The sequence below is a fragment of the Lampetra planeri genome, chromosome 48 (genome assembly GCF_965212315.1).
Source record: "Lampetra planeri chromosome 48, kcLamPlan1.2.h2, whole genome shotgun sequence".
NCBI lineage: Eukaryota > Metazoa > Chordata > Hyperoartia > Petromyzontiformes > Petromyzontidae > Lampetra > Lampetra planeri.
The window spans coordinates 1,449,176-1,476,885 of record NC_136154.1 but is presented as its reverse complement, the minus strand read 5'-3'; the positions used below and the strand labels follow the sequence as shown (position 1 = coordinate 1,476,885).

Here is a 27,710-nt window from a genome sequence, read left to right as displayed (position 1 = left end):
GATAACAATATTCATGGCACATCATATTCACCAGCAGGCATTTCTTGGACTTGTTTGTCCATTGATTTCATCTGCAGCCCATTCAGATATTACATTGGATGTTTGGCGCCAAAACCTTGCAATGCAATATATTTAATTCGTGGTTGTATTTTCGGGCAGGAACTAACATTTTGCACGTGTACATATATGTAAAAGTAAGCGCCTAGCATGGATGACTCGTGCAGTATAATTGATCATCATCTCAATGCCAAGAGAATATATATCTATTCCTGTGATCACCTCTTTCCGACATTTTTACGTATTACTGTTTCCAATGAAGTGCAGTTTCTTAACACTTTATTTAGATCATGCAGAGCACTGTAAAGTTGTTTTCGGAAAGGTGTTTGCTTGAGAAAATAACATCCGTTAAAGACATCGACGGCGCTCAAAGGGTACTACTGCATCGTGATGCGGCATTCTGAAATGATCCAAACTGTGAACATTTTGTTGATTAAGAAGAGTTGACGACTCGAGATCATTGCACGCTGCCAACCAATCAGCACGCTCCCCTTCTTCGCACGTCACGACTCCGCTGACCAGGCTGACCAGTGAGCGCGCGCTCTGGGCTACATAAGCCGCCTTCTCCCCGCCTGTGAGAATCTTTGCCCTCACCAAGCCATGGCTCGCACCAAGCAGACGGCTCGCAAGTCCACGGGCGGCAAGGCCCCCCGCAAGCAACTCGCCACCAAGGCGGCCCGAAAGAGCGCTCCGGCCACGGGCGGCGTCAAGAAGCCTCACCGCTACAGGCCCGGCACCGTCGCTCTGCGCGAGATCCGCCGCTACCAGAAGTCCACCGAGCTGCTCATCCGCAAACTGCCCTTCCAGCGCCTCGTCAGGGAGATCGCGCAGGACTTCAAGACCGACCTGCGCTTCCAGAGCTCCGCTGTCATGGCTCTGCAGGAGGCCAGCGAAGCGTACCTTGTCGCGCTCTTCGAGGACACCAACCTGTGCGCCATCCACGCCAAGCGCGTCACCATCATGCCCAAGGACATTCAGCTCGCCCGCCGCATTCGTGGCGAGCGCGCTTGAACGCCCAGCTCGGCCCTCAAAGCACAACACAAAGGCTCTTTTCAGAGCCACCACTTACTCATGAAAACGCTTCCATGTGTCCTTCAAAGTTCGGGTGCCGGAAACCTTCGTTTGCTGGTCACGGCTCTCACGAGTCGTCAGGCGTAAGCGACAATGAAGTTCATTTTCTATACCCCGCCGCTCATATTTTTCAACATCACACGTTGGTGTCGTATATAAGCGTTGGGAAACCATGTTTACATAATGTACAACAAAAGGGTTATTTTGGTTAAATATATTAACTATTAAACCCAAAGATATTGGTTTATGTTGTTTCAAGCCCGAGCTGATAAGAAGTTCACATTTTGCAAACTAAGAGACTGAATTATTCACGCACATATATTTTTAGGCATTGTGTGGTGCCACAGCGACGGGGCCGCTCGGCCGAGCCAGGGAGCCGCCCGGCTTCCACCGCCGCACTGCCCCCCATCACCCCCCCCACATAAACACGCACCCACGTAGGGCCTCGTGGTCGGGTCACCTACCCTGAGTTTTCACCCGAGGGCCCCCTAGGGGGGTTACCCCACGGTTTCTCAGGGCCAGGGAATTGGACAGGACCCTTCCCAGGCCAAGTAACACTGCGGCGCCGTGGGCGGATTTGAGATCGCACGACCACGGCGAGCTCAGAGAGCCCCGCAGTTAGAAACGCATACAAACACGGGTCAGCAAGGCAGATAGCTGGGATCAGGACCCGGGACGACTGATTGGTCGAAAGTTCAAAGGCCGGCGGGATCGCAAAAGTGCGGGAAATCCTAGGCTCAGGATTGGTCGAGAGACCAAGGCGGTCGGGACGGGGGCGCCTAGCCTTTGATGTGAATAGTTTAAAAGAAAACGCAGGGGCAGTAGGGAACTCTCTTCTTCTGGAGTTTGGACACGGGGTCAGCGACGAAGGAGTCATCGGGCGAGCCGCTAGATTGTCTGCAGGACGATCTGAGCGCCGCAAGGTCACCAAGGACTACAGACGGTATCGTGTTGCGCGCCTTACAACACCTCAGAGCGGAGAGTAGGATCCGTGGGAGAGGGTTAGTTCGGGGTAAGGACGAGTAGGAAAGCGGTTTGGCAGAGAGCGCAGCATAGAATAGGGCTACACGGCACCAGAGTGTGGGTTAGAAGCGCCTTGCTGGCTCGCACACACACACGGGTGGCTCGGTTGGTTAGCAAGGGCTAATAAAATCTCGAGCGTAGTAACAAAACCGTGTTGTTGGGTGTTTTTGGAACGTGGTATTAGCGTGCACTGCATTCGCGAGTGTGTGGTCGTTCTATGCATAAAGGCCGTGGTCTCTGTACGATTGTGCGGGTACGGAGGTGTGTGCGTTAACGCCCGGGGGGAGCACTTTTGTGTGTTGGCGTGACTACGCAGCCGTGTGAGAGGAGAATCGTCCTTGTACGATATTTGTGTTGACGTGCACGCGCGAGTGGGGGAGGGGACGAGTCGTCGTGTCGGCGTGTGCCCCGCTTGCGTGTGCTCGTTACTTGCGTAAAGTGCGGCGCGGTGGTGGACCCCTGACCCCCGACCCCACGGCTCGAGCGCGTAATCGGCTGCGCATTGTTGTACGGTTTGTCTCGCGCGCACGGCGGCGGCGGCTTGAGTCGTTGTGTCGGCGTGTGCCCCGCTTGCGTGTGCTCGTTACTTGCGTAAGCTCTCGGCGTGCGTAATCGGCGTACACCAGGTGCGCAATCGTAACGTGAGCGGCCAGCGCGGCGCAGAGCGGCGCAAGAGTGGGTATCGCGTGTGGAGCTGTATGTGTGTGCGCGCACGTTCACGACGTGTGTAACACAGGTGCGCGATCCTAACGTGAGTGGTCAGTGTTGGGTGAGTGCCATGCAGAGCTGTGTGTGGGTGTGCGCGTACGTGGTTAACCATGCCTGCTACGCGGACCCGCGGTGGAGGGGAATCCTCGGGTGACGGCTCCCACACCATGGGTGAGGAGCCTAGCGGCGGTTCGCTTAGCAGCGGGGGGGCGATTGATGATGTTAGTCCGGCCATTAGTATTATCGAGGGAGGGATCTCGGGGGCTAGCGACCCCCACAAATTGGTGTCAGAAGTGGGATGGACCCCCGCGTTACCTCACGCTAAAATAAGACTAATATTTACCGGCCGGGGTGCCCCTTCATGGAAGGCATTCGCCCGCAATCTCTTAGGGGCCAAGGAAATTAATGGATGGACGGACGCGCAGGCAGTACGTCAACTTAATATGAATCTTGATGGACGGGCAGCCGATTTTGTAGAAGCGTTACCCGCGAGCGCACAGACACAGCTAGAGGAGTTGATGCGCCGACTCGATCAGCGTTTTGGCACGCGTGACGAGGAGGAAGCAAAATCGGCCTTAGAGGCGCGCCGTCGTCAACCTGGCGAGGATCTTCGTGATTACGCCGAGGATGTGCGCGAGTTAACAAAGATCGCACGCCCGGGGTACGCAACTGATGTTATTGAGGAACTGGCCGCCGAGAAAATCCAGCGGTACCTGTCTCGCACGGCGTGGTGGCAGCCAGACATGAGCTGCCCACGTCTTCCCTTTAACACCCTTGTCGAGCGCGCACGTAAGTGTGAAAGAATTCACAGCGAACGCGCGCAGCTCCGGGGGCTGGGACGAGAGCGCGCCATTGCGAGCCTGCTCTCGGAAGACGAGGAGGAGGAACAGGAGCTCGCGAGGACGGTAAGGGGCCGGGAAAGAGAGCCTCCAGTGTCCCGCGAGACAACCCCGGGATGGGTTGCCGGTATACAAACGGGTATAAAGGATGTCTCCGGCCAAGTAACCCAGGTACGCGAGGAAACGAATAAAAATATGACCCAACTGCAATCCTCCGTTGAGACCATCCGATCCGAAATGGGGGACCTAGACTCCACGGTAGGAGGGCTAACTGGAAGGATAGCCCGACTAGAAGCAGAGTATGAGCAACAGCGCACGGGGGGAGGAGGGAGTGGGCAGAAAGTTCGCCACAGAGCCGCCACTCCTCCCAGGACGTGTTATGTGTGCGACCGTCGAGGGCATCTCATGAGGGACTGCCCTCAGCTCGCCCGTGCGAGGCCGATGCATAGGTCAAACACTAAGCCCCCCCTAGAGAGGGGACCACCGGGGGATGAAATCGACGTAGACCCGACCCAAACCAGCTGTAATAATAATGGCGAGCGAGTGATCCATAAACAGGTTACAACGACAACACCCAAGGGCGCAGGGACCTCGGGCGATTGGCTGCGGGAGCTGGTGGCAGGGATAACGGGAGCCACGTCGCTGGTGGAAGGCCAGGTGAACGGGCAGCGCACCCGGATCCTGCTGGACACGGGCGCCGTGGCCTCTCTCATGAGCGCCGCGCACTGCAGCATGCTCGGGGTGGACGTGGGCTGCCTGCAGGTCCCGGATCGCGCGCTGCACACGGCAAGCGGAGCCGGGATGGGGTTGCTGGGGAAGGTCTCCCTCGAGGTCCGTCTAGGAAACCAGGTGTGCACACAGGAATTCTACGTTTCGAGTGTGTTGTGCCACGAGTGCATTGCAGGAACGGACCTCCTGGAAAAGTTGGGACTTAACGTACAGCCCCGGCAACGATGCGCTACGGTGGAGGGCAGCGGGGAGCGGATTCCGTTCCTAGGACAGGAGCCGAATCGCCCACGCTTCACACCCGTGGCCGCTACGCTGGTGTCGGCCGTCACCATCGGGCCTCTCGCCGAGATGCTGGTGCCAGTGGCAACCCTCTCCGCCGACCCAACCCACCGACCATCGGGCGAGGTAATGCTGACTCCTCACCCGGAGTTGGCATCGCGATACGGGGTGGTAGGGTCAGCCACACTGGTAAACGCAGATGGGGGCCGGCTGTTTATACGTGTGTTTAACCCACACAGTACCCCGGCAATGATACGACGACGCACCCCGGTAGCCACCGTACACCCCCTGCACGCTCGCCACTCGAACGACTCGGTGTTCGCACTCTGGGCGGAGGACCCTGGCCGCCCCGAGGACAGCCAGGATCTGGCCTGGCGGGTCGGCCCGACCCCCCGAGCCGAGATTGTTCCCCTGCAGGATGCGTTACATGTGCCTTGGGCAGCCTTACCTAAGGGGGAGGCCGATCAGCTGCGCGGGTTATTGCGGGAGTACGCCGACGTGTTCAGTGAGCACGATTCGGACGTGGGCCGGACCGACCTGGTCAAGCACCAAATTGACACAGGTGCAGCCCGACCCATCAAACTCCCCGCATACCGAGTGGGCGCGCCTGAACGGACCCAGATCAAAGAGGCAGTCACGGATATGCTACGCGATAACATAATCCAGCCCTCCGCGAGCCCTTGGTCTGCCCCGGTGGTACTGGTAACGAAAAAGGACGGATCGACTCGGTTCTGCGTTGATTACCGAAAATTAAACGCAGTCACCCTCGGCGACGCTTTTCCCATCCCACGCATCGACGACACCTTCGACAGTCTCGCAGGAGCGCGGTATTTTTCCACCCTCGATCTGGCGTCCGGTTACTGGCAGGTGGAGATGACGGAGGAGGATCGGCCAAAAACAGCATTCACCACCCCGATGGGCCTGTTTGAGTTTCGAGTGTTGCCGTTCGGACTCACTAACGCGCCCGCGACGTTCCAGCGGTTGATGGAGTTGGTGATGCGGGGCTTGCAGTGGGAACAGTGCCTGATTTACCTGGACGACGTAATAGTGTTCAGTAGGTCGCTGTCCGAACACTGGTCCAGGCTGCGGGAAGTATTCCAGCGACTGCGAGCAGCCCATCTCAAGCTCAAGCCACGTAAGTGTTACATTGCGCAACGCGAGGTGGGGTACCTCGGACACCGAGTCAGCGAGGCAGGGGTGAGCACCGATCCCGAGAAGGTGCGTGCCGTAGTGGATTGGCCGCGGCCGAGGAACCTGACGGAGATCAGGTCATTCTTGGGACTCGCCACTTATTACCGTCGATTTGTAAAGGGATTCAGTGAGATTGCACGCCCCCTCACCAAACTCACCTCCCCTAAGAACCCCTATCAGTGGTCGGAGGCCTGCCAGACGGCTTTCACCACACTCAAAGACCACCTCACCCACACCCCCACCTTGGCTTTCCCAGATTTCACCACCGATTTTATTTTGGACACTGACGCCTGCAGCAGTGGGCTGGGCGCGGTGCTGTCGCAAGTGCAGGGTGGGACGGAGCGGGTCATCGCGTACGCCAGTCGGACCCTGAGCGGGGCCGAACTGAACTATTGTGTAACCCGTCAGGAACTGTATGCTGTAATTTTCGCGTGTAAACAGTTCCGACCGTACTTGTACGGCAGGAAATGTCGTGTGCGCACCGATCATTATGCACTGCAGTTCCTCCTTACATTCAAGGAACCGCGGGGGCAGATGGCTCGATGGCTGGCGCAGCTGCAGGAGTACAACCTGCAGATCGAGTACCGAGCGGGGCGAACACACGCGAACGCGGACGCCTTGTCAAGACGGCCCGCGGTGCGCGCTGAGACGAGGGAGGGAGACGCCTGCCCGTGCTTCACGGGGGGACGCTGCCGCCAGACAGCAGAACCCAAGGAGCGCGCGGAAACTAAACTCCCCCCCCCGAGAGAGAGTGCAGTGTGCGCCGCAGGAACCCCTGCAGAAGGAGCCCGGGGACAGACGGATCATCCCACCCCAACCGGGCGGATCCAAGAGGATGTCGGCTGCGCCTTCCCGGGCTTGGACGACGAGCAGCTGCGACAAACCCAGCAGCGGGATCCGGATCTGGCGGCGGTGGAGGCGGCACTGCGAGAGAGGAAGGATGCACTACCAGGGCCCTGGAGCGGTTTGTATGCCCGGTTGTGTGTAGAAAACGGGGTGGTGAGGGAACTGGCCGACGCTGGGCAGCCGAGGTGCATCTGCGTTCCCGCCCATGTGCGACCCCAACTACTACGACTGGTACACGACCACCCGCTCGGGGGCCATGATGGGGAACGGCGCACCCGGGAGACTCTGCGTCGCCAGTATCTCTGGCCTAAATTGGCGCAAGATGTGGCCGCCTGGGTGCAGGGCTGCCGGGCCTGTCAGCAGTGTGGGCAAAAGCCGGCGAGGTACCAGGTACCCCTGAGGCCGTTCCGAGTCAGTCGGACGAATCAGTTGGTCGGAATCGACCTGCAGGGGCCCTTTCCACGATCCCACCGGGGCAACCGATATATTCTTGTAGCGGTGGAGTACTTCACCCGCTACCCCGTGGCGGTGGCTATCCCGGATAAAACAGCCCTCGTAGTGGCCCGGGCCTTCGTGGAAAACTACGTACTTAAGTGCGGGATCCCCGAACGAGTCATTACAGACCAGGGTAGTGAATTCGAGGCCGAACTATTCCAGGCGCTGTGCCGAGAGTTCGGGATCCAGAAGGACCGAACCACGGCATATCACCCCCAGGCGAACGGGATGGTAGAGAGGATGAACCAGACTCTGGCCGGGAAGCTTAAACGCATGGCGGCCGCGAATCAACAGGACTGGGACGAACACCTCCCCTATGCCCTGTTCGCCTACACCACCGCCGTTCACACATCTACAGGACAGACCCCGTTCCTAATGATGTTTGGTCGCGAGTCTCGCCTGCCCGCAGATCTGCTGTTCGGTGTCCCTCCACCGCAACGGGAGGAAGGGAGCCACCCCGTGGAGCACTTGCTGGAGACCCTGCGAGGGGCCAGGGGCCGAGCCTACCCGCACGGAGAGGCCGCGCACCAGCGGCAAGAGCAGGGCGCCCGACCCCGTATGGAGCCCCCCTTCTACACTGCGGGCTCCGAGGTGTGGCTGTACACTCCCCGCGTCGGTGCCGGACAGGTGGGGAAGCTGACCACCTACTGGCGAGGACCCTGGATTGTGAGACGGCAGATCTCACCATGGACGGTGCTGATTCAGGGAGGAGAGAGGGGCCGGGAGATGGTGGTCAACATCCGCCGACTGAAGCCGTGGCGAGCAGCCCCCGAGGGGGGGAGCCCCGCCGTCCAAGTACCCCGAAACCCCGGGGTCCCCCCACCCCCCGTGCCCGGGGGCCTCGCGCAGTATATGGGCCCCACGGAGCCCCGGGCTCCGAGGGGCCCCGGGCGGGGCCGGGGGCGACGAGGACGGCGACCCTTAAACCCCACCGCCTCTGAGTTTGTCCCCCAGCCCGCAGGTGCCGGAGACCGAGGGGAGCCGTTGGAATGGAGGAGGAGACCACCGCCGGAGCCCCAGGAGACGGAGCCGCCACCCCCGAGGCCAGCCACAAGGGCCGGGCGAATCCCGCGGACCCCGCGGCGATACCTCGTGGGGGCAACCCAGGCGAGGTGCTCCAGTCAACCCGGGACGGGGACTGGCACCCCGGGGGGCTATGTGGTGCCACAGCGACGGGGCCGCTCGGCCGAGCCAGGGAGCCGCCCGGCTTCCACCGCCGCACTGCCCCCCATCACCCCCCCCACATAAACACGCACCCACGTAGGGCCTCGTGGTCGGGTCACCTACCCTGAGTTTTCACCCGAGGGCCCCCTAGGGGGGTTACCCCACGGTTTCTCAGGGCCAGGGAATTGGACAGGACCCTTCCCAGGCCAAGTAACACTGCGGCGCCGTGGGCGGATTTGAGATCGCACGACCACGGCGAGCTCAGAGAGCCCCGCAGTTAGAAACGCATACAAACACGGGTCAGCAAGGCAGATAGCTGGGATCAGGACCCGGGACGACTGATTGGTCGAAAGTTCAAAGGCCGGCGGGATCGCAAAAGTGCGGGAAATCCTAGGCTCAGGATTGGTCGAGAGACCAAGGCGGTCGGGACGGGGGCGCCTAGCCTTTGATGTGAATAGTTTAAAAGAAAACGCAGGGGCAGTAGGGAACTCTCTTCTTCTGGAGTTTGGACACGGGGTCAGCGACGAAGGAGTCATCGGGCGAGCCGCTAGATTGTCTGCAGGACGATCTGAGCGCCGCAAGGTCACCAAGGACTACAGACGGTATCGTGTTGCGCGCCTTACAACACCTCAGAGCGGAGAGTAGGATCCGTGGGAGAGGGTTAGTTCGGGGTAAGGACGAGTAGGAAAGCGGTTTGGCAGAGAGCGCAGCATAGAATAGGGCTACACGGCACCAGAGTGTGGGTTAGAAGCGCCTTGCTGGCTCGCACACACACACGGGTGGCTCGGTTGGTTAGCAAGGGCTAATAAAATCTCGAGCGTAGTAACAAAACCGTGTTGTTGGGTGTTTTTGGAACGTGGTATTAGCGTGCACTGCATTCGCGAGTGTGTGGTCGTTCTATGCATAAAGGCCGTGGTCTCTGTACGATTGTGCGGGTACGGAGGTGTGTGCGTTAACGCCCGGGGGGAGCACTTTTGTGTGTTGGCGTGACTACGCAGCCGTGTGAGAGGAGAATCGTCCTTGTACGATATTTGTGTTGACGTGCACGCGCGAGTGGGGGAGGGGACGAGTCGTCGTGTCGGCGTGTGCCCCGCTTGCGTGTGCTCGTTACTTGCGTAAAGTGCGGCGCGGTGGTGGACCCCTGACCCCCGACCCCACGGCTCGAGCGCGTAATCGGCTGCGCATTGTTGTACGGTTTGTCTCGCGCGCACGGCGGCGGCGGCTTGAGTCGTTGTGTCGGCGTGTGCCCCGCTTGCGTGTGCTCGTTACTTGCGTAAGCTCTCGGCGTGCGTAATCGGCGTACACCAGGTGCGCAATCGTAACGTGAGCGGCCAGCGCGGCGCAGAGCGGCGCAAGAGTGGGTATCGCGTGTGGAGCTGTATGTGTGTGCGCGCACGTTCACGACGTGTGTAACACAGGTGCGCGATCCTAACGTGAGTGGTCAGTGTTGGGTGAGTGCCATGCAGAGCTGTGTGTGGGTGTGCGCGTACGTGGTTAACCATGCCTGCTACGCGGACCCGCGGTGGAGGGGAATCCTCGGGTGACGGCTCCCACACCATGGGTGAGGAGCCTAGCGGCGGTTCGCTTAGCAGCGGGGGGGGCGATTGATGATGTTAGTCCGGCCATTAGTATTATCGAGGGAGGGATCTCGGGGGCTAGCGACCCCCACAATTGCCCGAACAGGCGGTTAAAGGAAAATATATATACACCGTATAGGCACGTGGGCGATCAAGCACGAGCTCAAGGCTATCACAATGATTTCTTATAACCAATGCGGTCCCTCAAAATGATGATTATAATCAATAATACATTGATATTTGCGGAATCCGCTTATAAGTTTGACTTGCCAGCACGTGCCCATAAATTAACTCTATCATGCTTAAAACTTGAACCTATTAAGTACGTGTATCGCATTGTTTCATTCATAAGATGCGTGTCCGCATTAAAATATATATGGATACAAATAATTAAAGTCAACATCGAATCCTCGCGTCCCGGCTTTTCATTGGTGGCTCAAGGAGAGGGCGGGACTCGACCGAGAGGAGCCAATCAGCAGCGGCGCGCTCTACGATCCTCGTCTCCGCTATAAAAGCCGCTCCGGTGGTGCGTGTCAACGTCACAAATCGTTCGTACTTTGTCTCCAGTGCTTTTTGCATCCTAGGTCCCTTAACAATGTCTGGACGCGGCAAGACCGGTGGCAAGTCTCGCGCCAAGGCAAAGTCCCGCTCTTCCCGCGCCGGCCTGCAGTTCCCCGTGGGTCGCGTTCACAGGCTGCTCCGCAAGGGCAATTACGCCCAGCGGGTCGGCGCTGGAGCACCCGTCTACCTGGCCGCCGTGCTCGAGTACCTTTCTGCCGAGATCCTCGAGCTGGCTGGCAATGCCGCCCGCGACAACAAGAAGACGAGGATCATCCCCCGACACCTGCAGCTCGCCGTGCGAAACGACGAGGAGCTCAACAAGCTCATGGGCGGCGTGACTATCGCCCAGGGCGGTGTGCTGCCCAACATCCAGGCCGTGCTGCTGCCCAAGAAGACCTCTCAGGCAAAGAAGTGAACGCGCCGCCGCCTCTACCACCACAACAACGGCTCTTTTCAGAGCCACCCACTTACTTGCAAAGAGCTCGGACAGTCGTACACAGGAGTTTTGTTATACTGGTAGGAACGAAGTGGACCAGACCACCAATAGATTAATGTGTCCGTCCGTCAACATCGCCCCCTACTGCAAACATTTGGCATGACCCTACGAAAACCTTGACTCAGTGACGCTATCCTGGCTAAACAAGTGTAACATTCCCTTATAATTCCCTCAGCTTTTAATTAAAACATTTAAATTAATGAGGCTTTCCTGGCTAAACACGTGTAACATTCCCTAATAATTCCCTGAGATAGCTTTTAATTAAAACTTTGAAATTAAATAAAACAACTAACAGCGCCCTAATAATTCCCTGAGATAGCTTTTAATTAAAACTTTGAAATTAAAAAAAAACTCACAGCGCCCTAAAGCCTACAGCTAGGCCTAAAGCCTAGAACTAGGCCTGAAACTCTCCATTCGTGTCGTACCCCCGCGTGTGTGAAAGGGAGTTATGTTTAACAATGTTACATTCCCTCATGTTTTTAAATAGAAACATTTAAATTTAAAGCTTTTACATGAATCATTAAATCATTTAAATTAAAAATTAACTCACAGCGCCCTAAAGCATACAGCTAGGCCTAAAGCCTAGAACTAGGCCTCAATCTCTCCCTTCGTATCGTCCGATTAGGTGTAGCAACATCGCCCCCTACTGCAAAAACTTGGCAGGACCCTACAAAAACCTTTTGACTCAGTGGGGCTTTCCTGGCTTAACAAGTGTAATAATACATTATGTTTATATTATTTGGTTATTCGTTCCTACCAGCCCACCCCGCAGGGTCCTGTTTAATAAGGACACCGTCGTCGAGTTGCCCTCGTCCCAAATTGCTCGCAATTAAACGAATGCTCTGCTCATTCCAGATACCCTTTATGTCTAATTTAGGAACGGTATTTGAGCAGCATTCCAACATTGCATCAATCATGGAACATGGTTTAGAATAAATTGGGATGCCTATTGGAAGAAAGAATCGTGTTTATTAAAGAATAAAACTCGCTCTTTTTGAGCGGTCAGAAAAGGGATCAAATGAGCACATCAGCTCAGGGTTGTGGCCGGTGTTAGCTGATAGTAAGCAAAAAAGTACTGGTAAACGCTGGGGATGTCAACACTCGGTAAAGTATAATATTACTTGTCAAATAAGATGGTACAAATATGTGTAGTTAAATATTTTTTACATGGTTAATAACATCTTTCCAATGATTACTCATTCGTGTTATTTAGTGCAGTAAATACGTGTTACTTATTGCAGTAAAAACAACCCATCGGATGAACCATCCTGCGCTCCTAGAATATCAACTCTGTCGGTGCATTAAACGTAAGATTATATATTTTCTTTAAACATTCGACTGCAGAGTCACTTGAGTTGAATTTGAGTGGTGATGATTGTGCACCGTGCCTCGATCTTGTTCAAGGCGCGCGACCCTTCTGCAGTGCGTGAGCTACTCACCTCTTGCCACGTAAAATGTTAAACTTTCTATTTAATGTCGGTTAATTTTGAGTAAATTTCTTCAGTTTGTTGTCCATCTGAAAATCCATATATTTATTCATTTCAAAGTTCGATTAAAACGTCCAGTTAAAAGTTCGGTGACAAGGGACTGTTGACATGGCGCGCAGTCCTCACCATAGCGCGAGAGGAGGAATCGCGAGCGCGCGAGGCAAAACTTAAATAGAAAATATTTCGTTGGAATTAAATATGAGTAGTCTGTTGAAGCATCTTGTCTTGCAAAAAATTCGAGTGCGTTTTAAATAGTGTTCATCAGTAACACTTTTGAAAACCGACAATCGTCATAGCATGCCCTGACCGAACAATGTCTCCCAAATGTTGGTTGTTCACTTGTTTTGAATTATAATTTATATCGTGAGCATTGTCGTATATTGCATAAGTAACGTACATTAAAGAAGTGATCTTCGTGATAATGTATCAACTAGATGCATGTAAGTATGAACGTTACGGGAGTAATCGAGCCCAAAGGCAGGCGTGATAAACACAGTGAGTATGGTGGCAACTCCCTCACCAGAGCTGAGTTCTGGATGATCTCAGCGACGTCCGCATTCAGTACGCCGCTTCTATAATAACCTCGGGCCTGGAGAACACTCGTTTCGAATTCGTGAGAGCGCTGATTTCGATTTCAAAGAGGCGAGGCGATAAAAGCGACGTCTTGAGATGGCGGAAACTGCTCCTGCTCAACCACCAGCTGCGGCTACTTCAGCGCCTAAAAGCCCCAAGAAGAAGCGCGCCGCTCCAAAGGCCAAGAAGGTCGGCCCCAGCGTGTCCGAGCTCATCCTCAAGGCTCTGGCCAGCAGCAAGGAGAGGAACGGCGTGTCTCTTCCTGCGCTCAAAAAGTCGCTTGCTGCCGGAGGATACGACGTGGAGAAGAACAATGCCCGCGTGAAGTTGGCCATCAAGAAGCTCGTGGCCAAAGACGCCGTGGCGCAAGTGAAGGGCAGCGGCGCGTCTGGCTCTTTCAAACTCAACAAGGAAAAGGCTGCCGCAAAGGCGAAGCCCAAGTCGTCAACGGCAAAGCCCGCAGCTAAAAAGCCCGCGGCAGCCAAGAAGGTGAAGAAGCCCGCGGCAGCCAAGAAGACCGCGCCCAAGAAGTCTCCCAAGAAAGCAAAGAAGCCCGCGGCTGCCAAGGCGGCCAAGAGCCCCAAAAAGGTGAAGTTGGCTGTTAAGCCCAAGAAGGCGGCGAAGAGCCCAGCCAAGCCCAAGGCTGCGAAGCCCAAGGTCGCTAAGCCCAAGACCGTCAAGGCCAAGGCCGCCAAACCCAAGGTGGCCAAGCCCAAGAAGGCCGCGGCCAAGCCCAAGAAGACTGCGCCAAAGAAGTGAATCCGATCGGACGACGCTCGATTCACTCCACCTCAACGGCTCTTTTCAGAGCCACCCACTTAGTTAAAAAAGTGAACCAGATGCTGCTGCGCTTCCATTAGTTCATCGGTAACACATGACAGTGTATTACGTTGCTGTTGAATGCGTGTGTGGTGCCACAGCGACGGGGCCGCTCGGCCGAGCCAGGGAGCCGCCCGGCTTCCACCGCCGCACTGCCCCCCATCACCCCCCCCACATAAACACGCACCCGCACCCACGTAGGGCCTCGTGGTCGGGTCACCTACCCTGAGTTTTCACCCGAGGGCCCCCTAGGGGGGTTACCCCACGGTTTCTCAGGGCCAGGGAATTGGACAGGACCCTTCCCAGGCCAAGTAACACTGCGGCGCCGTGGGCGGATTTGAGATCGCACGACCACGGCGAGCTCAGAGAGCCCCGCAGTTAGAAACGCATACAAACACAAACACGGGTCAGCAAGGCAGATAGCTGGGATCAGGACCCGGGACGACTGATTGGTCGAAAGTTCAAAGGCCGGCGGGATCACAAAAGAGCGGGAAATCCTAGGCTCAGGATTGGTCGAGAGACCAAGGCGGTCGGGACGGGGGCTCCTAGCCTTTGATGTGAATAGTTTAAAAGAAAACGCAGGGGCAGTAGGGAACTCTCTTCTTCTGGAGTTTGGACACGGGGTCAGCGACGAAGGAGTCATCGGGCGAGCCGCTAGATTGTCTGCAGGACGATCTGAGCGCCGCAAGGTCACCAAGGACTACAGACGGTATCGTGTTGCGCGCCTTACAACACCTCAGAGCGGAGGGTAGGATCCGTAGGAGAGGGTTAGTTCGGGGTAAGGACGAGTAGGAAAGCGGTTTAGCAGAGAGCGCAGCATAGAATAGGGCTACACGGCACCAGAGTGTGGGTTAGAAGCGCCTTGCTGTCCCGCACACACACACGGGTGGCTCGGTTGGTTAGCAAGGGCTAATAAAATCTCGAGCGTAGTAACAAAACCGTGTTGTTGGGTGTTTTTGGAACGTGGTATTAGCGTGCACTGCATTCGCGAGTGTGTGGTCGTTGTACGCATAAAGGCCGTGGTCTCTGTACGATTGTGCGGGTACGGAGGTGTGTGCGTTAACGCCCGGGGAGAGCACTTTTGGTGTGTTGGCGTGACTACGCAGCCGTGTGAGAGGAGAATCGTCCTTGTACGATATTTGTGTTGACGTGCACGCGCGAGTGGGGGAGGGGACGAGTCGTCGTGTCGGCGTGTGCCCCGCTTGCGTGCGCTCGTTACTTGCGTAAGCTCTCGGCGTGCGTAATCGGCGTGCCCAAGGTGCGCGATCGTAACGTGGGCGGCCAGCGCGGCGCAGAGCGGCGCAGGAGTGGGTATCGCGTGTGGAGCTGTATGCGTGTGTGCGCGCACGTTCACGACGTGTGAAACACAGGTGCGCGATCCTAACGTGAGTGGTCAGGGTTGGGTGAGTGCCGTGCAGAGCTGTGTGTGGGTGTGCGCGTGCGTGGTTATCCATGCCTGCTACGCGGACCCGCGGTGGAGGGGAATCCTCGGGTGACGGCTCCCACACCCTGGGTGAGGAGCCTAGCGGCGGTTCGCTTAGCAGCGGGGGGGCGATTGATGATGTTAGTCCGGCCGTTAGTATTATCGAGGGAGGGATCTCGGGGGCTAGCGACCCCCACAAATTGGTGTCGGAAGCGGTACGGACCCCCGCGTTACCTCACGCTAAAATAAGACTGATATTTACCGGCCGGGGGGCCCCTTCGTGGAAGGCATTCGCCCGCAATCTCTTAGGGGCCAAGGAAATTAATGGATGGACGGACGCGCAGGCAGTACGTCAACTTAATATGAATCTTGATGGGCGGGCAGCCGATTTTGTAGAAGCGTTACCCGCGAGCGCACAGACACAGCTAGAGGAGCTGATGCGCCGACTCGATCAGCGTTTTGGCACACGTGACGAGGAGGAAGCAAAATCGGCCTTAGAGGCGCGCCGTCGCCAACCTGGCGAAGATCTCCGTGATTACGCCGAGGATGTGCGCGAGTTAACAAAGATCGCACGCCCGGGGTACGCAACTGAGGTTATTGAGGAACTGGCTGCCGAGAAAATCCAGCGGTACCTGTCTCGCACGGCGTGGTGGCAGCCAGACATGAGCTGCCCACGTCTTCCCTTTAACACCCTTGTCGAGCGCGCACGTAAGTGTGAAAGAATTCACAGCGAACGCGCGCAGCTCCGGGGGCTGGGACGAGAGCGCGCCATTGCGAGCCTGCTCTCGGAAGACGAGGAGGAGGAACAGGAGCTCGCGAGGACGGTAAGGGGCCGGGAAAGAGAACCTCCAGTGTCCCGCGAGACAACCCCGGGTTGGGTAGCTGGGTTACAGACCGGCATGGGAGATATAGCCGGCCAGGTAACCCAGGTGCAATCCTCCGTTGAGACCATCCGATCCGAAATGGGGGACCTACGCGCCACGGTGGGAGGGTTATCTGGGAGGGTAGCCCGACTAGAGGCAGAGTCGGGGCAGCGGCGTGCCGGAGGGGGGATAGGAAACGGACGGGGGGGCTCCTACGGGACGGCCCCCCGTGCGTGTTACCTGTGTGACCGGCGAGGGCATCTCGTGAGAGACTGTCCGCAGATCGCCCGCGCTAGAAACGCGCCGGGGTTAAACCCCAACGCCCCCTAGAGAGTGGACCATCTGGGGGTGCATTCGAAGCGGTCCCGATGCAAAAAGACGGTAATAATGGCGAGCGAGTGATCTCCACACAGGTTCCAACAACAACGCCCACAGAAACGGTGACTCCTGGCGACTGGCTACGGGAGCTGGTGGCGGGGATCACGGGGGCCACGTCGCTCGTGGAAGGGGAGGTAAACGGAGTGCGTACCCGAATTCTGCTGGACACGGGGGCGGTGGCCTCGCTCGTGAGCGCAGCGCACTGCAGCGCGATCGGGGTCGACGTGCGTCACCTGCAGGCACCGGACCGCGCGCTGCACACGGCGAGCGGAGCCGGAATGGGGCTGCTGGGGAGAGCCACCCTAGAGGTCCGCATAGGCAGTCAGGTGTGCACCCAGGAGTTCTACGTGTCGAGTGCGTTGTGTCACGAGTGTATCGCAGGTACCGACCTCTTAGAACGGCTGGGACTCAACGTGCAACCCCGCCAGCGATGCGCCACCATGGAGAGCAACGGCGAGCGGATACCGTTCCTGGGACGAGAACCAACGCGCCCCCGCTTCGCACCTGTGGTCGCTATCCTGGCGACGGCAGTCACCATCGACCCACTCACCGAGATGCTGGTGCCGGTGGCAACATCCCCCACCGACCCCGCGCTCCGACCATCAGGAGAGGTAATGCTAACTCCTCACCCGGAGTTGGCAAAACGGTATGGGATAGTGGGATCCGCCACGTTGGTAAACGCAGATGGGGACCGATTGTTTATACGTGTGTTTAACCCACACAGTACCCCGGCAATGATACGACGACGCACCCCGGTAGCCACCGTACACCCCCTGCACGCTCGCCACTCGAACGACTCGGTGTTCGCACTCTGGGCGGAGGACCCTGGCCGCCCCGAGGACAGCCAGGATCTGGCCTGGCGGGTCGGCCCGACCCCCCGAGCCGAGATTGTTCCCCTGCAGGATGCGTTACATGTGTCTTGGGCAGCCTTACCTAAGGGGGAGGCCGATCAGCTGCGCGGGTTATTGCGGGAGTACGCCGACGTGTTCAGTGAGCACGATTCGGACGTGGGCCGGACCGACCTGGTCAAGCACCAAATTGACACAGGTGCAGCCCGACCCATCAAACTCCCCGCATACCGAGTGGGCGCGCCTGAACGGACCCAGATCAAAGAGGCAGTCACGGATATGCTACGCGATAACATAATCCAGCCCTCCGCGAGCCCTTGGTCTGCCCCGGTGGTACTGGTAACGAAAAAGGACGGATCGACTCGGTTCTGCGTTGATTACCGAAAATTGAACGCAGTCACCCTCGGCGACGCTTTTCCCATCCCACGCATCGACGACACCTTCGACAGTCTCGCAGGAGCGCGGTATTTTTCCACCCTCGATCTCGCGTCCGGGTACTGGCAGGTGGAGATGACGGAGGAGGATCGGCCAAAAACAGCATTCACCACCCCGATGGGCCTGTTTGAGTTTCGAGTGTTGCCGTTCGGACTCACTAACGCGCCCGCGACGTTCCAGCGGTTGATGGAGTTGGTGATGCGGGGCTTGCAGTGGGAACAGTGCCTGATTTACTTGGACGATGTGATAGTGTTCAGTAGATCTTTGTCTGAGCATTGGTCCAGGCTTCGAGAGGTGTTCCAGCGACTGCGAGCGGCTCATCTCAAGCTCAAGCCACGTAAGTGTTACATCGCACAACGCGAGGTGGGGTACCTCGGGCATCGCGTCAGCGAGGCAGGCGTGCACACCGATCCGGAGAAGGTACGCGCCGTAGTGGAGTGGCCACGGCCAAGGAATCTGACGGAGATCAGATCATTTTTGGGGCTCGCCACCTATTATCGTCGATTTGTAAAGGGATTCAGTGAGATTGCACGCCCTCTCACCCAACTCACCTCCCCTAAGCACCCCTACCAGTGGACGGGGGCCTGCCAGACGGCCTTCACCACTCTCAAAGATCACCTCACCCACGCCCCCACCCTCGCTTTCCCCGATTTTACCACCGATTTTATTTTGGACACCGACGCCTGCAGCAGCGGGCTGGGCGCGGTGTTGTCACAGGTACAGGATGGGACGGAACGAGTCATCGCGTACGCCAGCCGGACCTTGAGTGGGGCCGAGCTGAACTATTGCGTGACCCGCCAAGAGTTGTACGCCGTAATTTTCGCATGCAAACAGTTCCGGCCGTATTTGTACGGCAGGAGATGTCGCGTACGCACTGACCATTATGCTCTGCAGTTCCTTCTTACATTCAAGGAGCCGCGGGGGCAGATGGCCCGGTGGTTGGCGCAGTTGCAGGAGTACAACCTGCAAATCGAGTATCGGGCTGGCCGGACGCACGCAAACGCGGACGCCTTGTCGAGGCGACCCACGGTGTTCGCCGAGACGAGGGCGGAGGAGGCCTGCCCGTGTTTCACGGGGGGACGCTGCCGGCAGGCAACGGACCCCCGAGAGGCCGCGGCCACTGACCCCCCCCCAGCGAGAGAGAGTGCAGTGTGCGCCACAGAGACCCTTGCAGGTGGCACCGAGGATCCCGTCGACCGCCCGGCAAGCGCGGGACCCGCAGCTCGGGACCCAATCGGACGGATCCAGGAGGACGTCGGCTGCGCCTTCCCGGGCCTGAACGACGAGCAGCTGAGACAGACCCAGCAGCGAGATCCGGATCTGGCGGCGGTGGAGGCGGCACTGCGAGAGAAGGAGGATGCACTACCAGGGCCCTGGAGCGGTTTGTATGCCCGGTTGTGTGTGGAAAACGGGGTGGTGAGGGAACTGGCCGACGCTGGGCAGCCTGGGTGCATCTGCGTTCCCGCCCATGTGCGACCCCAACTACTACGACTGGTACACGACCACCCGCTCGGGGGCCATGATGGGGAACGGCGCACCCGGGAGACTCTGCGTCGCCAGTATCTCTGGCCTAAATTGGCACAAGATGTGGCCGCCTGGGTGCAGGGCTGCCGGGCCTGCCAGCAGTGTGGGCAAAAGCCGGCGAGGTACCAGGTACCCCTGAGGCCGTTCCGAGTCAGTCGGACGAATCAGTTGGTCGGAATCGACTTGCAGGGGCCCTTTCCACGATCCCACCGGGGCAACCGATATATTCTTGTAGCGGTGGAGTACTTCACCCGCTACCCCGTGGCGGTGGCTATCCCGGATAAAACAGCCCTCGTAGTGGCCCGGGCCTTCGTGGAAAACTACGTACTTAAGTGCGGGATCCCCGAACGAGTCATTACCGACCAGGGTAGTGAATTCGAGGCCGAACTATTCCAGGCGCTGTGCCGAGAGTTCGGGATCCAGAAGGACCGAACCACGGCATATCACCCCCAGGCAAACGGGATGGTAGAGAGGATGAACCAGACTCTGGCCGGGAAGCTTAAACGCATGGCGGCCGCGAATCAACAGGACTGGGACGAACACCTCCCCTATGCCCTGTTCGCCTACACCACCGCCGTTCACACATCTACAGGACAGACCCCGTTCCTAATGATGTTTGGTCGCGAGTCTCGCCTGCCCGCAGATCTGCTGTTCGGTGTCCCTCCGCCGCAACGGGAGGAAGGGAGCCACCCCATGGAGCACTTGCTGGAGACCCTGCGAGAGGCCAGGGGCCGAGCCTACCCGCACGGAGAGGCCGCGCACCAGCGGCAAGAGCAGGGCGCCCGACCCCGTATGGAGCCCCCCTTCTACACTGCGGGCTCCGAGGTGTGGCTGTACACTCCCCGCGTCGGTGCCGGACAGGTGGGGAAGCTGACCACCTACTGGCGAGGACCCTGGATTGTGAGACGGCAGATCTCACCATGGACGGTGCTGATTCAGGGAGGAGAGAGGGGCCGGGAGATGGTGGTCAACATCCGCCGACTGAAGCCGTGGCGAGCAGCCCCCGAGGGGGGGAGCCCCGCCGTCCAAGTACCCCGAAACCCCGGGGTCCCCCCACCCCCCGTGCCCGGGGGCCTCGCGCAGTATATGGGCCCCACGGAGCCCCGGGCTCCGAGGGGCCCCGGGCGGGGCCGGGGGCGACGAGGACGGCGACCCTTAAACCCCACCGCCTCTGAGTTTGTTCCCCAGCCCGCAGGTGCCGGAGACCGAGGGGAGCCGTTGGAATGGAGGAGGAGACCACCGCCGGAGCCCCAGGAGACGGAGCCGCCACCCCCGAGGCCAGCCACAAGGGCCGGGCGAATCCCGCGGACCCCGCGGCGATACCTCGTGGGGGCAACCCAGGCGAGGTGCTCCAGTCAACCCGGGACGGGGACTGGCACCCCGGGGGGCTATGTGGTGCCACAGCGACGGGGCCGCTCGGCCGAGCCAGGGAGCCGCCCGGCTTCCACCGCCGCACTGCCCCCCATCACCCCCCCCACATAAACACGCACCCGCACCCACGTAGGGCCTCGTGGTCGGGTCACCTACCCTGAGTTTTCACCCGAGGGCCCCCTAGGGGGGTTACCCCACGGTTTCTCAGGGCCAGGGAATTGGACAGGACCCTTCCCAGGCCAAGTAACACTGCGGCGCCGTGGGCGGATTTGAGATCGCACGACCACGGCGAGCTCAGAGAGCCCCGCAGTTAGAAACGCATACAAACACAAACACGGGTCAGCAAGGCAGATAGCTGGGATCAGGACCCGGGACGACTGATTGGTCGAAAGTTCAAAGGCCGGCGGGATCACAAAAGAGCGGGAAATCCTAGGCTCAGGATTGGTCGAGAGACCAAGGCGGTCGGGACGGGGGCTCCTAGCCTTTGATGTGAATAGTTTAAAAGAAAACGCAGGGGCAGTAGGGAACTCTCTTCTTCTGGAGTTTGGACACGGGGTCAGCGACGAAGGAGTCATCGGGCGAGCCGCTAGATTGTCTGCAGGACGATCTGAGCGCCGCAAGGTCACCAAGGACTACAAACGGTATCGTGTTGCGCGCCTTACAACACCTCAGAGCGGAGGGTAGGATCCGTAGGAGAGGGTTAGTTCGGGGTAAGGACGAGTAGGAAAGCGGTTTAGCAGAGAGCGCAGCATAGAATAGGGCTACACGGCACCAGAGTGTGGGTTAGAAGCGCCTTGCTGTCCCGCACACACACACGGGTGGCTCGGTTGGTTAGCAAGGGCTAATAAAATCTCGAGCGTAGTAACAAAACCGTGTTGTTGGGTGTTTTTGGAACGTGGTATTAGCGTGCACTGCATTCGCGAGTGTGTGGTCGTTGTACGCATAAAGGCCGTGGTCTCTGTACGATTGTGCGGGTACGGAGGTGTGTGCGTTAACGCCCGGGGAGAGCACTTTTGGTGTGTTGGCGTGACTACGCAGCCGTGTGAGAGGAGAATCGTCCTTGTACGATATTTGTGTTGACGTGCACGCGCGAGTGGGGGAGGGGACGAGTCGTCGTGTCGGCGTGTGCCCCGCTTGCGTGCGCTCGTTACTTGCGTAAGCTCTCGGCGTGCGTAATCGGCGTGCCCAAGGTGCGCGATCGTAACGTGGGCGGCCAGCGCGGCGCAGAGCGGCGCAGGAGTGGGTATCGCGTGTGGAGCTGTATGCGTGTGTGCGCGCACGTTCACGACGTGTGAAACACAGGTGCGCGATCCTAACGTGAGTGGTCAGGGTTGGGTGAGTGCCGTGCAGAGCTGTGTGTGGGTGTGCGCGTGCGTGGTTATCCATGCCTGCTACGCGGACCCGCGGTGGAGGGGAATCCTCGGGTGACGGCTCCCACACCCTGGGTGAGGAGCCTAGCGGCGGTTCGCTTAGCAGCGGGGGGGCGATTGATGATGTTAGTCCGGCCGTTAGTATTATCGAGGGAGGGATCTCGGGGGCTAGCGACCCCCACACGTGCCATATTCTGTAAGTCAAACCCATTTACGGCGTGGCGATGGTTGCTCGCCTTGCCTCGGCCCTGATCAAGGAGCTCGACGCTTGGTGCAGTTCAATCGTGAGGATTTGTGTAGATTGGATAAGTTACGTACATTCGCCAAATTAACTATAACATTTTACCCACTCGATGTGTTTTAAGCATTGATGTGATGGGAGTAATCGAGCCCGAAAGCAGGGATCACAAACACAGGCGAGGCGGGTGGCAGCTCCCTCACTCGAACGGAGTGCAGAGTAATCTCAGCGACGTCCGAATTATGTGTTGCACCTCTTCATTCCGTCATCATGTTACTGGTGCCAAATATGGAATTTAGTCTAAAAAGGTATTGATTCCAGACAGCTTTACTCAATTTGCCTTCATTCGCTCGTTCTCGCCTTTTCACTTTGTTTTGTAAACATTGCGGTGCACCATCTAAACTTCTCTATTAAAATTAATTTCTATACGTAAATATCGCATTGTTTGCAATGTCTTTCTTACTTTGGGAGAACTAGTTGGTGACGTTCACTCAACTATTGTGTTGGAAGCCGTTTAGCTTCACACGATTATAAAGTTAGTTCATCTTGTTCACTTGAAAACAAGACCTTACACCGATTATTCACTCCACGTGCAATCTTGCAACAGATCGCGTTCCTCTCGCGTTCGCTGCGGGTGTGCCAATATCATTACAGAGTGCTTCGAAGAAGGGTCATTGCCCAAAACGTCGCATATTATACATGTCAAGGAAGTGTTATTGACGACAGTGGAGGGTTTTCTTCGTCACAGAGGTTAAAGGTCTAAGGTTTAAGGCGGAGCCATCGCGGAGGGCAGGGGTGGTCGGTGACGTCACCACGCTTCGGGTATAAAGGCGGCTGCTGCTGCAAGCTGAGCGCGCAGTCTCTCGCGAGCTTTGTCAGAAGTAGTCGGAATGTCTGGACGCGGTAAAGGCGGTAAGGGGCTCGGCAAGGGAGGCGCAAAACGCCATCGCAAGGTGCTGCGCGACAACATCCAGGGCATCACCAAGCCCGCCATCCGCCGCCTCGCTCGCCGCGGCGGTGTGAAGCGCATCTCGGGCCTCATCTACGAGGAGACCCGCGGCGTCCTGAAGGTCTTCCTTGAGAACGTCATCCGCGACGCCGTCACCTACACGGAGCACGCCAAGCGCAAGACCGTCACCGCCATGGACGTGGTCTACGCCCTCAAGCGCCAGGGCCGCACTCTCTACGGCTTCGGAGGCTGAGCGCCCATCTCTCGCACACTAAGCCAACCCAAAGGCTCTTTTCAGAGCCACCCACCTCTTCGAAACTGCTTGCGCCAGTGTTGCCAAATACTTTCTAAATGGAGCACATGTCCTGGGTTGTTGCGCGCCAATTCCTCGTGAGCGTGGTGGACGTTTGCTTGTTGAGTTGGCGAATCTTCATCTGCTTGCACATGAATGAAAGAAATCAAGGTATTCGCGACACGTCACATTTAACAAGGCGTGATTCTTGAACGCGTTAATACAGTACCCATTTCTGGTATTTCACCGAGCGCTTGTATTTTTCCAAATTGCGTTCATAAAACGCCCGTGCGCCGTATTAGACGAGTGGTGAAACAATCCCTCGTAAGAAACAAAAAAACCCACGCTCAAAACACAATATACTGTATTGGGTATTCTCGTCATCCTTTTTAAAACAAAGGCAATGCCATGGCTGCAATTCACTAATATACATGTTTGGACATTACATTGTGTTATATTTGCAGTAAAAATCGATATTAAAGTGAACATCGCGTCCGCGTTTCTCATTGGACGCTGATGGAGAGGGATGGTACTAAAAGAGCCACTCAGCAGCGCCGCGCACTACGATCCTCTGATTTGCATCTCGCCTCCTATAAAAGGAGCTCAACGCGCGACCGACATCCACATTCGCTTCCCGTCTGTTCTGACCTGAAGCTGCCTACAACGCGTCGACATGCCCGATCCTCCCGCATCAAAGAGCGCTGGGCCGGCCAAGGTTCCTGCTCCCAAGAAGGGCTCCAAGAAGGCTGTGACCAAGGCTACGCGCAAGGATGGCAAGAAGCGACGCCACCGCAGGAAGGAGAGCTACGCCATTTACATCTACAAGGTGATGAAGCAGGTGCACCCCGATACCGGCATCTCGTCCAAGGCAATGAGCATCATGAACTCGTTCGTCAACGACATCTTCGAGCGCATCGCTTCCGAGGCGTCCCGCCTGGCGCACTACAACAAGCGCTCCACCATCACTTCTCGGGAGATCCAGACCGCAGTGCGACTGCTGCTCCCCGGCGAGCTGGCCAAGCACGTGTGGTGCCACAGCGACGGGGCCGCTCGGCCGAGCCAGGGAGCCGCCCGGCTTCCACCGCCGCACTGCCCCCCATCACCCCCCCCACATAAACACGCACCCGCACCCACGTAGGGCCTCGTGGTCGGGTCACCTACCCTGAGTTTTCACCCGAGGGCCCCCTAGGGGGGTTACCCCACGGTTTCTCAGGGCCAGGGAATTGGACAGGACCCTTCCCAGGCCAAGTAACACTGCGGCGCCGTGGGCGGATTTGAGATCGCACGACCATGGCGAGCTCAGAGAGCCCCGCAGTTAGAAACGCATACAAACACAAACACGGGTCAGCAAGGCAGATAGCTGGGATCAGGACCCGGGACGACTGATTGGTCGAAAGTTCAAAGGCCGGCGGGATCGCAAAAGAGCGGGAAATCCTAGGCTCAGGATTGGTCGAGAGACCAAGGCGGTCGGGACGGGGGCGCCTAGCCTTTGATGTGAATAGTTTAAAAGAAAACGCAGGGGCAGTAGGGAACTCTCTTCTTCTGGAGTTTGGACACGGGGTCAGCGACGAAGGAGTCATCGGGCGAGCCGCTAGATTGTCTGCAGGACGATCTGAGCGCCGCAAGGTCACCAAGGACTACAGACGGTATCGTGTTGCGCGCCTTACAACACCTCAGAGCGGAGGGTAGGATCCGTAGGAGAGGGTTAGTTCGGGGTAAGGACGAGTAGGAAAGCGGTTTAGCAGAGAGCGCAGCATAGAATAGGGCTACACGGCACCAGAGTGTGGGTTAGAAGCGCCTTGCTGTCCCGCACACACACACGGGTGGCTCGGTTGGTTAGCAAGGGCTAATAAAATCTCGAGCGTAGTAACAAAACCGTGTTGTTGGGTGTTTTTGGAACGTGGTATTAGCGTGCACTGCATTCGCGAGTGTGTGGTCGTTGTACGCATAAAGGCCGTGGTCTCTGTACGATTGTGCGGGTACGGAGGTGTGTGCGTTAACGCCCGGGGAGAGCACTTTTGGTGTGTTGGCGTGACTACGCAGCCGTGTGAGAGGAGAATCGTCCTTGTCCGATATTTGTGTTGACGTGCACGCGCGAGTGGGGGAGGGGACGAGTCGTCGTGTCGGCGTGTGCCCCGCTTGCGTGCGCTCGTTACTTGCGTAAGCTCTCGGCGTGCGTAATCGGCGTGCCCAAGGTGCGCGATCGTAACGTGGGCGGCCAGCGCGGCGCAGAGCGGCGCAGGAGTGGGTATCGCGTGTGGAGCTGTATGCGTGTGTGCGCGCACGTTCACGACGTGTGTAACACAGGTGCGCGATCCTAACGTGAGTGGTCAGGGTTGGGTGAGTGCCGTGCAGAGCTGTGTGTGGGTGTGCGCGTGCGTGGTTATCCATGCCTGCTACGCGGACCCGCGGTGGAGGGGAATCCTCGGGTGACGGCTCCCACACCCTGGGTGAGGAGCCTAGCGGCGGTTCGCTTAGCAGCGGGGGGGCGATTGATGATGTTAGTCCGGCCGTTAGTATTATCGAGGGAGGGATCTCGGGGGCTAGCGACCCCCACAAATTGGTGTCGGAAGCGGTACGGACCCCCGCGTTACCTCACGCTAAAATAAGACTGATATTTACCGGCCGGGGGGCCCCTTCGTGGAAGGCATTCGCCCGCAATCTCTTAGGGGCCAAGGAAATTAATGGATGGACGGACGCGCAGGCAGTACGTCAACTTAATATGAATCTTGATGGGCGGGCAGCCGATTTTGTAGAAGCGTTACCCGCGAGCGCACAGACACAGCTAGAGGAGCTGATGCGCCGACTCGATCAGCGTTTTGGCACACGTGACGAGGAGGAAGCAAAATCGGCCTTAGAGGCGCGCCGTCGCCAACCTGGCGAAGATCTCCGTGATTACGCCGAGGATGTGCGCGAGTTAACAAAGATCGCACGCCCGGGGTACGCAACTGAGGTTATTGAGGAACTGGCTGCCGAGAAAATCCAGCGGTACCTGTCTCGCACGGCGTGGTGGCAGCCAGACATGAGCTGCCCACGTCTTCCCTTTAACACCCTTGTCGAGCGCGCACGTAAGTGTGAAAGAATTCACAGCGAACGCGCGCAGCTCCGGGGGCTGGGACGAGAGCGCGCCATTGCGAGCCTGCTCTCGGAAGACGAGGAGGAGGAACAGGAGCTCGCGAGGACGGTAAGGGGCCGGGAAAGAGAACCTCCAGTGTCCCGCGAGACAACCCCGGGTTGGGTAGCTGGGTTACAGACCGGCATGGGAGATATAGCCGGCCAGGTAACCCAGGTGCAATCCTCCGTTGAGACCATCCGATCCGAAATGGGGGACCTAGACTCCGCGGTAGGAGGGCTAACTGGAAGGATAGCCCGACTAGAAGCAGAGTATGAGCAACAGCGCACGGGGGGAGGAGGGAGTGGGCAGAAAGTTCGCCACAGAGCCGCCACTCCTCCCAGGACGTGTTATGTGTGCGACCGTCGAGGGCATCTCATGAGGGACTGCCCTCAGCTCGCCCGTGCGAGGCCGATGCATAGGTCAAACACTAAGCCCCCCCTAGAGAGGGGACCACCGGGGGATGAAATCGACGTGGACCCGACCCAAACCAGCTGTAATAATAATGGCGAGCGAGTGATCCATAAACAGGTTACAACGACAACACCCAAGGGCGCAGGGACCTCGGGCGATTGGCTGCGGGAGCTGGTGGCAGGGATAACGGGAGCCACGTCGCTGGTGGAAGGCCAGGTGAACGGGCAGCGCACCCGGATCCTGTTGGACACGGGCGCCGTGGCCTCTCTCATGAGCGCCGCGCACTGCAGCATGCTCGGGGTGGACGTGGGCTGCCTGCAGGCCCCGGATCGCGCGCTGCACACGGCAAGCGGAGCCGGGATGGGGTTGCTGGGGAAGGTCTCCCTCGAGGTCCGTCTAGGAAACCAGGTGTGCACACAGGAATTCTACGTTTCGAGTGTGTTGTGCCACGAGTGCATTGCAGGAACGGACCTCCTGGAAAAGTTGGGACTTAACGTACAGCCCCGGCAACGATGCGCTACGGTGGAGGGCAGCGGGGAGCGGATTCCGTTCCTAGGACAGGAGCCGAATCGCCCACG

General features: G+C 58.1%; 3 protein-coding genes across 3 annotated transcripts; all 3 read left to right on the top strand.

Annotated features, from left to right (window-relative positions):
• Nucleotides 1-657: 657 nt before the first annotated feature.
• LOC144733689 (uncharacterized) lies at nucleotides 658-10,973 on the top strand. Its single transcript, XM_078615715.1, has 2 exons — nucleotides 658-1,054; nucleotides 10,495-10,973. Exons 1-2 carry the CDS (start codon nucleotides 658-660, stop codon nucleotides 10,953-10,955), a joined length of 858 nt encoding a protein of 285 aa, XP_078471841.1. The 3' UTR covers nucleotides 10,956-10,973.
• A 2,156-nt stretch (nucleotides 10,974-13,129) lies between these two features.
• Nucleotides 13,130-13,857, top strand: LOC144733819 (histone H1.2-like). The gene has a single exon (XM_078615828.1). It carries the CDS (start codon nucleotides 13,193-13,195, stop codon nucleotides 13,853-13,855), a length of 663 nt encoding a protein of 220 aa, XP_078471954.1. The 5' UTR covers nucleotides 13,130-13,192; the 3' UTR covers nucleotides 13,856-13,857.
• A 9,398-nt stretch (nucleotides 13,858-23,255) lies between these two features.
• On the top strand, nucleotides 23,256-23,567 carry LOC144733688 (histone H4). Its single transcript, XM_078615714.1, has one exon. It carries the CDS (start codon nucleotides 23,256-23,258, stop codon nucleotides 23,565-23,567), a length of 312 nt encoding a protein of 103 aa, XP_078471840.1.
• The last annotated feature ends 4,143 nt before the right edge of the window (nucleotides 23,568-27,710 follow it).

Excerpts from the sequence above, each read along its gene's own strand:
- LOC144733689 (XM_078615715.1), top strand. The coding sequence starts at position 658 with ATGGCTCGCACCAAGCAGACGGCTCGCAAGTCCACGGGCGGCAAGGCC. Across the intron at positions 1,055-10,494 it reads GCTCGCCCGCCGCATTCGTG|CCGCTCCGGTGGTGCGTGTC; the intron begins GCGAGCGCGCTT and ends CCGCTATAAAAG.
- LOC144733688 (XM_078615714.1), top strand. The coding sequence starts at position 23,256 with ATGTCTGGACGCGGTAAAGGCGGTAAGGGGCTCGGCAAGGGAGGCGCA.
- LOC144733819 (XM_078615828.1), top strand. The coding sequence starts at position 13,193 with ATGGCGGAAACTGCTCCTGCTCAACCACCAGCTGCGGCTACTTCAGCG.